The sequence below is a fragment of the Salvia splendens genome, chromosome 10 (assembly GCF_004379255.2).
Source record: "Salvia splendens isolate huo1 chromosome 10, SspV2, whole genome shotgun sequence".
NCBI classification, from domain to species: Eukaryota; Viridiplantae; Streptophyta; class Magnoliopsida; order Lamiales; family Lamiaceae; genus Salvia; species Salvia splendens.
This window is the reverse complement of record NC_056041.1, coordinates 18655721-18670371: the sequence shown is the minus strand read 5'-3', so window position 1 is coordinate 18670371 and position 14651 is coordinate 18655721. Positions and strand designations below refer to the sequence as shown.

The window sequence follows — 14651 nt, the reverse complement described above, 5'->3', positions numbered from 1 at the left end:
TTCTTCTCGGCATCAGGCGCCGAGCTGGTAGCCTTCTCTCTCTCCGGCTCCACAAGCTCGGAGGACTTTCTGATAGCCTTATTCAACATGAACACTGCCAAAAAGCAAGAAAGCAAAGTCAGATTTTCTTCGTTAAAGCAGTAGAGCATAAAGATAAAGAGAAATCCTCACCCTCGGCCTCTTCGTCCGAAGACGAGATGTCGAACACGACGTCGCCCTTGACGAGCTCAGACTCCGTGTATTGTTTCCTAACTATGGGAATCTTGTTGAGCTCGCCATCGAGCTCGTCCAACGGTTCAGGCCGAGGGTGACGGATAACGGACTCCGGCCCTCTCCAGGGAAAACTAGGAGCCGCGGTCCTATCATAGTAGAAGAAGCGATTTTGCCACTTCGGCCACTTCGTTTTACAAAAGGCCCTAAAGGGCTGTAAAGGGATCAAGTAAAACCAAGACCCCTTCCTCTTAAATTGAAAGAATTTAAGGATCGCCTTCAAAGACAAATCCCTTCCTAACCTACGGAGTTCGGCAGCGAAGGCCGACAAGTGCCTCCAAGAGTTCGGAGTCACCTGGCCTAAAGGAAGCTGAAAAAAATCTAGTAAATCTATAAAGGCAGAAGGGAGGGGGAAACGAAGCCCGCATTCTAAGCAGGCCTCGTACACGGTGACGTAACCCTCCGGCGGGGAGTCAGCCCTGTGATCACCGTCAGGTACCACCGCCTTCCCCCCAGGAAAAGAGTATTTTTCGTAAAGGGATATCACAGTATCCTTACTCAAGATACTGTGAAAATACTCTACGGTCTTCTCCCCGGATTCTTTCCGGCTAGAAGACCCCTTACCCCCTTTCCTAACGCTACCCGACTCCGAAGAAGAAGAAGAAGACATTTTTCTTACTTTTTGAAGGTGAAGGTAGTCTGAAGAAATTTTTGAAAGCGGAAGGAAATTTTTCACGCAGAAGATAGAGAGTGCAGAAGAAGCCAATAGCAAAGGTGTTCAAATGATGAAGAAAGACGGTATTTATCAGATTTGGAAAAGATTTCAAATCATCGCACCGTTTCATATCCCACCTTTTCAGGATTCAACGGCCGGATTTTACTGTCGCATTTAATGCCGCATTTAATGCAGTCACGCGCAGGGCACGTCCCCTGACTTCAGCCTCCCCCGTACCCTTTTCCAGAATGCCGAAGTGACTCGCTTCGCCGAAATGAATCACTTCGCTTTTCGGGGGGGGGTAGTGATGGGGTACGTACTAAACAAGCCCAATAGCAGTGACAGCTCGGCCAGCCCAAAGCCCAAGAGTTCAGTTCGGCATTACCAAAGAGTTCGGCCTCAGCCTACAGCTCGGTAAAAGCCAACCAATCAAGCTCTGCTCTCAGGTCGGCATCAAGCTCTACTCTCAGATCGGCAACCAAAGCAGTTCGGTCTCGGTATTCGACCGAACAAGGAGTTAGTGGACCCATACCGGATGTCCAACACACCCACTACCACGTGATGTCAGTTCAGGCCACGATCGTAGGCCATGACCTACGCTTCACCCACGATCTTAGGCCATAACCTACACGACATCCACGACTTAGGGTGGTGACGCAAGCCATGATCTGAGTTCATTATATAAATAGAACTTAGATCTGATAGAAGAGGTTAGAATCTCTCTAGAGAAACAATCATATAGCAAGTCTGTGTTGTAAGCTGTATTTGGCAGATCAAGCAATACAAACCTGCCCCCATTTCTCCCCGTGGACGTAGATTTACCTCAGTAAATCGAACCACGTTAAATTCTCTGTGTCGTGATTTATTTTTACGAGCATTTATCATCATCAATAATTCGCGGAATCATCAGTAGCGGACTTAGGAATTTTAAAATAGGCACATGACACAAGAAAAATGAACATTACAAAGAAAAAAGCACAAAAAAGCAACTTTAGGAATCGAACTCAGACGTGGAATCAAGTGATTCTACAACCTATATTCAAGATCAATTGCACTAAAAATAGAATAGATAAATTTATGGATTCATAAATATAATAGAGAGAGTTAAAATTGTTGGGGGACAGTGCCCCCATGCGTATATAGGTCTGCCACTGGTTATGGCCGTTATATAAAAATCACATGAGAAAATGCTAATCTAGTTGTCCGCTAACGGTAAAAGTACTTTAAACGTGCAAAAGTGCAAAGTTTTTTTTTAAAAAAGTTCCATAATATATTTTTCCAGGGATTGCAAATTTGTAAGGCCAAAAAAATCAATGATTATTATTATACTATTGCATTTATTAATTATTTATTACACCTCAAAGTTCAAGTTAGATCCGCCATTGGCTATATACACATTTAATTCTTTTGATTCTAAAAAATAAAGTTAAAATAAAATAAAATTTTAATCAATCAAAAGATTCAAACTCTAGTGTTGTATCCAACGTAGACTTCTCAATCAAATGAGTAAGAGTAACAATTATTTTGTGTGAATGGACTATAGTGGGATTCCTCGCAATACTTCCTAGCCTTAGACTGCATACCTTATTATGATAACATAGACAACACTCACACGCCACATTATACTATCTGCCTCCTCATTTTTGTATATACAAGTGCATGTGATTTCAACCCACAAAATTTGCATATTTGCAACACACCAGAACCCAGCTTCAGCAAAAGTAGATACATGTCTTTATTAGCCTAAATAAGAGCATCCCCATCCGTACTCTTGCCAACGAGCACGGATGTGGGCACGGACCCACTTTTACTCCCTGCTCTTAGGCAAAAGCACAACATCCACATCCGTGCTCTTCCGCAAGGACAAGCTCAAGGGTCTCACCATTCTATTATTCAATTTAAATAAAAATATTTCCACAAATTTAAAATGCATTAAAAATATCCGGAATACTATTACAAATTACAAAAAAATTAAAAAGTACATAATTAAAATCCTAAAAATTAAAAAGTACATAATTAAAATCCTAAAAATTAAAAGTTACATAGTTAAATTCATAAAATTAAAAAAACTCACTACTCGTGACCTAATTTCGCCCAAATGTGTTTGATTAGGTCTTCTTGTAGCTCAATGTGGGCTCGGGTATCACGTATTGTGTTCCTTGTTTCGATCCTCTCGCCCACCGTCGTATGCACACCTCGGCGTGAGGGAGACCTCGCGGTTGAGCTTCCGGCTTCATCCTCGTCGTAAAAGCTAGCCGTCATCGGTCCTTCGTCAGCTATAATCATGTTGTGCAAGATAATGCACGTGTACATGATGTCGGTGATATTTTTCACATACCACAGCCGAGACGGGGCCTTCACAATGTTGAATCGGGCTTGAAGGACCCCAAAAGCTCTTCCGACGTCTTTCCGAGTGGACTCTTGACGCTGCGCAAAAAGAACCTATCTCAGGTCTTGCATGTTGCTGAGCGTCTTCACGAAAGTCGACCACCTTAGGTAGATACCATCGGCGAGATAGTAACCCATGTGATATGCATTTCCGTTGACGGTGAAGTCGATCGCCGGTGCTACGCTATTCAAAACATCATTGAAGAATGGTGAAGAATAGAGCACGTTCAAGTCGTTGTTGGATCCGACAATACCAAAATATGCATGCCAAATCCATAGGCGGTAGTCGGCGACCGCTTCAAGGATAAGTGTTGGGCCGCCGCCTTTGTGGTCGCTTAAGTGTTGCCCCCTCCAAGTAGTCGGACAATTCTTCCACCTCCAATGCATGCAGTCAATGCTGCCAAGCATACCGGGAAAACCATGGACTGTTTCGTGAAGGCGAAGCAACCGTTGGCAATCATCGGTGGTGGGTGCCCGAAGGAATTCCTCACCGAAAGCTGAACGAACGCTGTCGCAAAAAATTTTAAGGCAAAGGATTCCAGTTGACTCACCGACATGCAAATACTCGTCGAAGAGATCAACCGTTTGCCCAGTAGCAAGTTGTCGGATGGCACACGTACACTTCTGCAACGCCGAGAGACTTTGCCGATCGGTTGCGTCTGTACTTGTTTGAAAGTATTCAACACGGACGGATAATGTGTTGACAATACGCATAAACAAGCGTTTTGACATGCGAAAACGGCGCTGAAAGTAATCTTCCAGAAACCGCGGCTGGTCGAAAAAATAGTCGGCAACGAGCATTTCGTTGGCTCCCTCCCGGTCACGATGGATGTAGCGGCGAGTTGATCTAGTTGGTCAAGGAGGAGGGGCGGGGGTATTCGCAGTGACACAGGCTTCATAGACGACACGATATTGTTCATAGTATTCTTGTTCTTCGCGCTCCGCTTCCGCAATGAGATTGGTGAAATCCATTTGAGAGGGTTTGAGTGAGAGAGGAAGATGTAGATAAGTTGTATGAAAAAATATGAATGAGAGATGAATCGGAGATGATTTGATGTGAAAAATGGATGATAAATGTGTGTATTTATAGATGATTTTGGGAATAAAAAATTAAAAAAATAAAAAATTCCAGAAAACGGTAAAAATATGGCCATATTATTAGGAATGTGAAAATATTTTTTTCATTTTTGGTATTATTTTCGATTTAAAAAAATGAATTTCCAACAGAAATGTCGTTGGCCAATCAGAACGCGCCACATCAGCTGCTCTCTGGCACGGACGTGCTCGATGCATCGAGCAGCGCCGCGCCAGCGGCAAGAGCACAGCGGCGAGCAAGAGGTGTCGCGCCGCTAGCACGGACGGACGGGTGCCCACTCACCGCTGCGGATGCTCTAAATACCATCAACATTAAATACACTAATCTCCATCACTTGCTGCACCCTATATATATTCTCTCCAATTATCTCACTCTCAACCTCAAAACATCACACCAATTTCATTTTTTTTAAATCCTATGGTGAGCAAAAAACCCAGGGTGGTTATAATTGGCGCCGGAATGGCGGGCCTCACGGCCGCCAACAGGCTGTACACAACCGCAGCGAGCTACTTGGAGCTCGCGGTGGTGGAGGGCGGCTCCAGGATCGGCGGATTGAGCAGGGCGCCACATGGATCCACGGGATCGAAGGCAGCCCCCTTTACGAAATCGCCAGTGACACAAACTTGCTCGTCTCCGATCAGCCGTGGGAGTGCATGGACGGCGCTCTCGGAGATCCCGTCACGGCGGCGGAGGGTGGCCACCTCCTACCCCCCGCCTTCGTCGATCCGATTTCGCGCCTCTTCTCCAATCTCATGGATTTCATCCTCGGAAAGTCCGATCAATGCCTTGTTAATGGAGGCGGCGGCGATCTCAGCGTCGGCTCCTTCCTCCGCCGTGGCCTCGCCTCTTTTCTGGAGAAGGAGAAGAAGGGTACATCTGTGGGAAGATGGAGCAAGCGATCGCTGCAGCAGGCGGTTTTCGCGATGCACGAGAGCATACAGCGGACCTACACCTCCGCCGACGATCTCTCCGGCCTCGACTACAATGCCGAAAAGGACTACGTTCTCTTCCCCGGCGAGGAGATCACCGTCGCCGGCGGATACTCCGGCATCGTCAACCACCTCGCCTCCGTCCTCCCCGACGAGGTCATCCAATTAGACCGAAAAGTCAAAAAAATTGAGTGGGCCCCATCCGCCGCCTCCTGCGAAAGCGGCCGCCCCGTCGCTCTACATTTCAGCGACGGAACGGCCATGTCCGCGGACCACATCATCGTGACGGTGTCCCTCGGGGTGCTCAAGGCCGGGACCACCAGTAGCGGCGAGGGATGGAATCTGTTCCATCCCTCGCTGCCCAGCTGCAAGGCCGGAGCCATTTCCAGGCTCGGCTACGGCCTTGTTAATAAGGTGTTTTTGCGTCTTAGCCCGAATTACCGTGGCGACGACGGGTTCCCGTTCCTGCAAATGGTGTTCCATCCCTCGGATTCCGAGCTGAGGAACCCGAAGGTTCCTCAGTGGATCCGGAGGACGTGGTTTCTATGTCCTATTTATAGCAACTCGAGAACAGTCTTGTCCTGGTTCACAGGGCAGGAGGCCCTCGAGTTGGAAAAGCTGACTGATGACGAGATCATCGGCGGCTTTTGGAGGACGGTGTCGAATTTGTTGCCATCACAGCAACAGAATGAAATCAGCCAGAAATTCGATAAAGTGTTGAGGACACAATGGGGGAGTAATCCGCTGTTTTTGGGATCATACAGCTACGTGGCAGTTGGTTCGAGTATAGATGACATGGACACATTGGCTGAGCCGCTGCCGAAATACGGCGGCGTGGATTCAGCTACGCCGCCGCTGCAAATCCTTTTCGCCGGCGAAGCAACGCATAAAACGCATTACTCGACGACTCATGGAGCCTACTTCAGTTGTCACGCCCGCATTTCCTAAGGATAGGAAGTACGGTGGACCGCGACTAGGGGAGGAACAAAGAAACGGGGAAGAAAGGGGAGAACAAGATTATTTGACCCAAAAACATTTATTAAAAGAAGTTCACTTCAAAACATTGTACTAAGGTTAAAGTAAACAGAGTTTAAATAAAAACATTGTATCGGATTACAAAGCAGCGGAAAAGACCAAGAGACAGATGATGCCGGGTATGGCGACACGACACCATCCAAAAGACAAAGTAAATCACTGATTTGGCTTTCACTGCTCAACATCCGTCATCCCCATCGCCGCACAACCTGCACATTAAGAAAACAACATGCAGGGCTGAGTACTTGTTGCACTCAGTGGACACACGCCAAAAACATGGTTTGTCATGCCATAACAGTGTAACATTGGGGTTTTGAGTGTAATGAAAATCGCCCAAGTACACAAAATATATTTCATAAACTCGACTGCGCAGTCATTTTCAGATATTGCCACCCTTATCCCCACCATCATACACTATCTGATCCAACGGTGACAAGGGGCGTGGCCACACCCCAGGTCATCTAGACCGGCCAACTTGCTCTCAGATGGCTCCCGATCTCGTGTACACTAGCCTGAGGGTTCGCAGCCCAACAGACCCGAATTCGATTAAACATATGTGGTAAACCACTTCAGATAGGTTTCAAATCAAAACAGTTGGCAAGACAAGCAATTCACCTCCATAAACATTTCCGGAACGAAGTCCGTATTAAAGATAACCCACATAAAATAGTAGGGTAGAAAAGCCCACCTCGATTGCTTAGCTTTTAAAATAGTTCCCTTCAACCACACTTTCCTCGTAAAAGATCACCCTTTTTGAAAGATAAATAAATCATGATTAGAGTCAGGGTAGACGATGTTTAACGACAATGCATGATTCCTACTTGGATGACTTCAACATCTAGCACGTTACACGTATACACACTTAACAACATCTCATAAGCCAATCACACAAAAACACACGCCCGAAAACACACCCCGCACGCACCCGACACGCATACGACGTACCCAAAACGCGCACACGACACACACACAACACTCATACTCCTGGCATACCCTTACTGTGCAACGGCTCACTTGGCTCGGAAAAGGTTCGGAAAAAGCTCGGAAAAAGGATCGGCGTCTCGGCCTGGCTCGGTGTCTCGGCCGCCTGGCTCGGCACCTCGGCCGGCTGTCTCGGCCGCCTAGCTCGGTGTCTCGGCCGCCTGGCTCGGCACCTCGGCCGACCGTCTCGGCCGCCTGGCTCGGCACCTCGGCCGCCTGGTTCGGCACCTCGGCCGACCGTCTCGGCCGCCTGGCTCGGCACCTCGGCCGCCTGGCTCGGCACCTGTCCGGCACATGGCTCGGCCCTGGCTCGGCACGGCTCGGCACCTGTCTCGGCACATGGCTCGGCACCTGGCTCGGCGTCTGTCTCGGCGTCTGGCTCGGCACTGGCTCGATCATGTGTACACCCGTTTTTCCCCAACCAACGATTCTCAAACCCTATACGACAACCACACCACACATTCTACATCCCAAAACACACCCAAACACCTGGGATCAACCCTTCAACACTCTCCACCACACTGCCCTAGGCCGAACCCTAAAACTCTCGGCCAACACACACGAAACCCTCGAACCAAACGCTGATTCCTCCGAGCCATCTCTTGGCCAAACACACCCACAGACTTCACAAAAACGAAGCACTCAGACACACCCCCATTGCACACACATACATCACCCAGAACACACAACTCGCAGAACTGCGCAGTTTACTTGCGAAAATCATAATAAAATCATACGACCTCCAAAGAAGCTGAAATTTACACACCACACCCAAGACACATCCAAGTTTATACAGTTAAAATTTCGTATCAAAAGGAGATCTTTTGCTCAGTCAAAAAGGGGTCGGAACCCACTGTCAGTTATCACCGAAAACATGTTCAACACAAACACATAGCCACAAATCCTATTCGACATCTAAACCATCCAAAAACATCCTACATGCATGTTTTTCGAAATTATCATGAGTTAGGGTATCGGGTTACCTTTCCCGGATAGTTCAACGTAACTCACACGCTTTACTTCTTCTTCCGACTCCGATTCACAACGAGAGTGCGTATCACCTTGAATAATCCACCATTCGATGAGAGGGAGTGAAAGAAAAAGATGAGAATCGAGAGGGAGAAAGGAGAGAAGCTTACCGATGAGAGAACCCTTCGAGAGAGATGAGAGATTGAGAGATGAGGGAGGGAGAGATTGAGAGAGAGTAGATAGCCACGGTTGTGAGGAGTGGGAGGAGGTTGAGAAATTAGTGGGAGAGGGGGGGGGTTTTCGAAAAAAACAGAGGAAGAGGGAGAGGAAAAAAGGATTTAGTTAATTAGGATTTTAATTCATGATTTATTAATTATCCCAATTATAAAAAGCCTAGGTAAATTATATCCCATCCACAACAATGAAATAAATCAATTAAGATTTTCCACACCATGTTTTAAACAAGAAAACACAAAAAGATCAACCATTAATTAAAAGAATAAAAATTCAAAAAAAAACATAAACATATTTTTTTTCGGATGTCTGGTCCGAGAATTCTTCTCTCACCCACTTCATCCCAATAAAGTGGCGATCTACACTTCTTTCCATACAATGCCTCATATGGAGCCATCTTGATAGTCGCCTGGTAACTATTATTGTACGCAAACTCAACCAATGGCAACACTTCTTCCCAACCCCAGCCTCGATCAAGCACCACGGCTCGTAGCATATCCTCTAAGGCTTGTATTGTTCTCTCCGACTGCCCGTCGGTTTGTGGGTGGAAAGCTGTACTGAATTTCAACTTAGTCCCCAACTCGCGCTGCAGGCTTGTCCAAAATCTAGAAGTGAATTTAGCATCGCGATCAGATGTAATTGTTGCGGGTACGCCATGCAAGCGTATAATCTCCCGTACATATACTTTAGCCAACTGGTCGGACCCATAAGTAGCACGAACCGGTACAAAATGTGCAGATTTGGTGAGACGATCTATGATCACCCAAATCACAGTGTTCCCTCGCTGGGATCTTGGCAGTCCTATCACAAAGTCCATTGCAATATGTTCCCACTTCCATTCTGGAATCTCGAGGGGTTGCAATCTCCCATAGGGCCGTTGGTGTAGTGCCTTTACTTGTTGACATGCTAGGCATCTCTCCACAAAAGCTGCAACATGCTTTTTCATACCGTTCCACCAAAATTGTCTTTTCAAGTCTTGATACATCTTGGTGCTTCCTGGATGAGCAGCGTATGGGGTTTCATGTGCTTCTCTCATGATTTCCATCCTCAGGCCTTCATCCTTAGGCACACACAACCTTCCCTTGTATGTGAGACCATTATCTGCTGCCTCACGAAAATTTTCGAGTTCACCCGTCCTCACTTCTGAGCGAAACTTTTCTAGTAACGTATCTCGCCGTTGAGCTTCCACAATTCTGGCTCTTAAGTCGGGTTCCATCACCAACGTGGCTACTATTTCTTCCACAGTCTCGGGCATTCTCACTACCTCCAACCGCATCTTACTGAACTCTTGGATTAAGCTCTCCTCGATAGTAAGAAAGGTGGCCAGCTGAGATTGAGACTTCCTACTAAGAGCATCGGCCACTACGTTTGCTTTTCCTGGATGGTAGTTTATACCACAATCGTAGTCCTTTACCAACTCGAGCCACCTACGTTGGCGCATGTTCAACTCCTTTTGCTCAAAGAAGTACTTTAGACTCTTATGGTCCGTGTATATCTCACAACGGACTCCATAAAGATGATGTCTCCAGATCTTCAAAGCATGTACCACGGCTGCCAGTTCCAGGTCATGCGTCGGATAATTCAGCTCATGGGGCTTCAATTGTCTCGATGCATATGCGATCACTTTCCCCTTCTGCATAAGCACACATCCAAGTCCCACCTTCGACGCATCCGTATACACCGCATAGTCAGTCTCTGACTCCGGCACGGCTAGAATTGGTGCGGTGGTCAATTTCTCCTTCAACAACTGAAAGCTCGCCTCACACTCCGGTGTCCAATTCATCTTGACTCCCTTTTTCAGTTGTTGAGTCATTGGCCTTGCTATCTTCGAGAATCCCTCAATGAACCTTCGATAATAGCCCGCCAGTCCTAAAAAGCTTCGGATTTCATTTTGTGTAGAAGGTGACTTCCATTCCTGTACAGCTTCCACCTTGGCCGGGTCTACACGAATTCCATCTGAGGTTACTACATGTCCAAGAAAGTTAACTTCCTTGAGCCAAAACTCGCACTTACTGAACTTGGCATATAGTTTCTCGTCCCTTAGAGTTGCTAGGACTGTTCTCAAGTGCTCTTTGTGCTCCTCCACGTTCTTTGAGTAAACGAGCACATCATCGATGAAAACTAGGACAAACCGGTCCAAATATGGATGGAACACGCGGTTCATAAGGTCCATGAACACTGCCGGGGCGTTCGTCAGTCCAAAAGGCATCACCACGAACTCATAATGACCATATCTTGTTCGGAAAGCCGTCTTGGGTACATCTTCTCGCCGAACCCTCAGCTGATGGTACCCAGACCTCAAATCCATCTTAGAGAAGACTCCTGCTCCTCGAAGTTGGTCAAACAAGTCGTCTATCCTTGGTAGTGGATACTTGTTCTTCAGCGTCAGTTTGTTTAGCTCTCGATAGTCGATGCACATCCTCATCGATCCATCCTTCTTCTTCACAAACAACACTGGTGCTCCCCATGGCGACACGCTAGGTCTAATGAATCCCAATTCCAGTAGCTCTTGTAGTTGCACCTTAAGCTCCTCCAACTCTTTTGGCGCCATCCTATAAGGTGCTTTGGATATTGGTGCCGATCCGGGCTCCAGATCGATCGTGAATTCTACTTGCCTGTCGGGTGGGGGTCCCGGCAATGCATCGGGGAAGACATCGGGATATTCACTCACTATCGCCACATCTTCTATCTTCCTGTCTTTCTTCTCCTCCCCATTCAAATAAACAAGGTACGCTGGACATCCCTTCCTCATCATTGTAGAGGCTTGCAGCGCGGAGACAATGGACTTGCGTCGGTTCATCGAGATTCCGTAAAACCTCGTCGGCTCTTTTCCTGGGGTTTCAAACGAAATTTCCCTTTCTCTACAATGAAGGGTAACGTGGTTCTCCGCTAACCAATCCATACCCAAGATTATGTCTACGCTACCCATCGTCATTACTTGTAAATTATGAGCCAACAAACTGAGTTCACCTATTCCAAAGTTCACACACGCACAAGATCGGGATATATCTATAGTCCCGCCTACAGGTGAGGTCACACTCATAGTGGGTTCGGTCTTAACAGTAGGTAACCCTAATGTATCCACACAAGAAGTTGATATAAATGAATGCGATGCACCCGTATCAAACAAGACAACTATAGGCATATTTAGAAGTATGCCCATACCTGCCAAGTTTCCTTGCCCAAAGGTTTCTTTCCCATTTGCCGGCTGCTTCCCCTTCAAGGCGTAGGCCCTTGCTTGCGACGGCAATCCTTGGCGGCGTTGTTGCGGTGGAGGTGCAGGTAGTGCCTGGGATTGTGGACGGAAGCCTAGCTGGTTCTGTCTCGATCCCGTTCCCATGTTCTTATTTGGGCAACTTCGGAAGTAATGGCCACTTCCACCACAGTTGAAGCACCTAGGGTCTCGACACTCTCCGGTGTGGTACTTGAAGCACCTTCCACATTGGGGGTTCCTCGGCGGAAAGTTTGCCCTCGGTTGAAAGGTATTCTGTCTCCCGCCATTGAAGGGTGCGTTCCTCATGTGTTGTGGCCTCTTGCCACCATACTGAGTTTGATCGCCATCCCACCTCCTCTTCTCTTGGTGACCTGACTGGGCTTGTAGAGGTGTCGCGTTTGTTGTCGCCACAACTCTTGGTTTAGGGAGTGCATCTTCCACGTCCAGTGCACAAGTCAAGATCTCCGAGTAGGAGAGTTCTCCTCGGCAAGCCAATGCGGCCTTTATCTCATCTCTGAGCCCGGCCCGGAACTTCACCGCCCATTTCTCGTCGGTGTCCATCAATTCGGGCGCATATCGTGCCATCTGCGCGATGGCTCGGTCATATTCAGTTACAGTCATTCGGCCTTGGCTCAACGTGTGGAATTCTACCACCCTGGCCCGTCTGTACATCTTTGGGACATACTTGTTGTCAATCTCCACCTTAAACTCTTCCCATGTTAGCGCTTCCAGGCGTGCAGGATTCATAGTCCTTTGCCGAGTCTCCCACCAGTAATCGGCAGCACCTGATAGTTGAAAGGTAGCGCCAGCAATGCGCTCCCTATCTGTGCATTCCATGACCCTGAAAATACGCTCGAGACCGCGTATCCACTCTTCCGCTTTTGATGGATCTCCTTGTCCATCAAATTTTGGGGGATTCTGCCTGGAGAACGTAACTATGAATCTTTCTTGTTGAGGCGGGGGTGGAGGTGGTGGTGGAGGTGGTGCCTCCACGTTGGGTACTTGTCGTGGTTGGCGTACACGTCTTGGCGGCATTCTGATTCAATATCCAAAAAGTGTTACTACGATTCTCATCCAAAATTACCACTTTCTCAAAATTTTCTTATAAAATCTTCATGTAGTATAAGATGCAACACATAGGATATATATCAAAATCAAAATTCTCATAAAAGAAGGAAGGTCAACATTGTTCTCAAGAGCAGATCGTACTGAAAGCAAAAACTGAAAAGACAACGAACTATTCTAATTCTAGACTACGACTCTATCATCCTCATCCATAGGCCCTTCCTCTGGGTCTTCGTCATCGTCCTCCTCGGGGTTCTCTTGCAGAGCCACCTCGGGATCCCCTTGCGGAGCCTCCTCGGGTTCTTCCCCGTAGTCACCTTCAAACCCTTGCTCACCCTCGTACATGCTCACATACTTGTCCTGATACACAATCCTCTCTTGCACATCCTGTGGGGGCTGCTCTTCTCGAGAGTCCACCAGTGCGCAGTACACGGCCTTCCGAAAGCCAGCCATGTCACCCACCATGTCATCGGTAACAGGCTCATGCCACGTGTACCTCCTCGCCGTTCTTTCAGCCCACTCCTTCCAGCTGTCAGGGAGCAATTCTATTAGCTTCTCAATGCCGTCGTGCTCCGTCACTCCGAACTCCTGAGCTGCCCTCCAGAGGGTGTCGAAGTGTGCCACGAACTCGATCAACGGTATGTGATCCTTCTTCCGGTACACTCTATAATCCCTGAGCACCCTCTGTGCCCTAAGTCTATCGCGATCACTCCGTCGCGGGGTTCGGAACATACGCGCCATCTATAGAAAAACAGAAATAATCGCCTCGCGTATAAAAACAGAGTGCATAACCGAAAAGAGGGAGATATGTGTATGCAGACGTATCGATGTTCTAACTCCAAACCCGCTGGTGTTCGAAGGCCAAAAGTTCTTATCTACTATAGGTCCAAAAAGCACTAGTGAAATCCTATCACGTCTAAGTTCAAACATTCAAAAGGCCAACACATACTCACATAAAAGCTCACATCAACATTCACGTCACCATATCATCACACATCAGTCACATGCTTTCATGTACATTCGACACACAATAACAGTTCATAATTCAAATAATTTCCAACTTTCCCCATCACTTTGTACCCTTCCACATGTCTCAACATTTACTTAAACTTTACACAAAAATCATTTTCGAACCCAAAATCACAATTTCCTCCACCTCCATATACTTTCCAAAAAAAAAAAAAAATCAAAATTTTCACTACCTCATTCCAGGTTGAGTGCGATGAGTCGGATGTTGAGCCAATGACACTTTTGAAAACTTAGTCAATTATTTATTTTGACACAGGAATACAAACTAAATCAAGACAGAAGAGACTCTTAGGTCCAGAGCAGAAAGAAAACCTAGGCTCTGATACCACTCTGTCACGCCCGCATTTCCTAAGGATAGGAAGTACGGTGGACCGCGACTAGGGGAGGAACAAAGAAACGGGGAAGAAAGGGGAGAACAAGATTATTTGACCCAAAAACATTTATTAAAAGAAGTTCACTTCAAAACATTGTACTAAGGTTAAAGTAAACAGAGTTTAAATAAAAACATTGTATCGGATTACAAAGCAGCGGAAAAGACCAAGAGACAGATGATGCCGGGTATGGCGACACGACACTATCCAAAAGACAAAGTAAAACACTGATTTGGCTTTCACTGCTCAACATCCGTCATCCCCATCGCCGCACAACCTGCACATTAAGAAAACAACATGCAGGGCTGAGTACTTGTTGCACTCAGTGGACACACGCCAAAAACATGGTTTGTCATGCCATAACAGTGTAACATTGGGGTTTTGAGTGTAATGAAAATCGCCCAAGTACACAAAA

At 47.0% G+C, this 14651-nt stretch overlaps 1 protein-coding gene across 1 annotated transcript; it reads left to right on the top strand.

Moving 5' to 3' along the window:
• The first annotated feature begins 5062 nt into the window (after nt 1–5062).
• LOC121752720 (probable polyamine oxidase 5) lies at nt 5063–6286 on the top strand. Its single transcript, XM_042147819.1, has one exon. The coding sequence runs from the start codon at nt 5063–5065 to the stop codon at nt 6284–6286; it is 1224 nt and encodes a 407-aa protein (XP_042003753.1).
• Nucleotides 6287–14651: the final 8365 nt, after the last annotated feature.

Coding starts and splice junctions, on each gene's coding strand:
- LOC121752720 (XM_042147819.1), top strand. CDS start 5,063: ATGGACGGCGCTCTCGGAGATCCCGTCACGGCGGCGGAGGGTGGCCAC.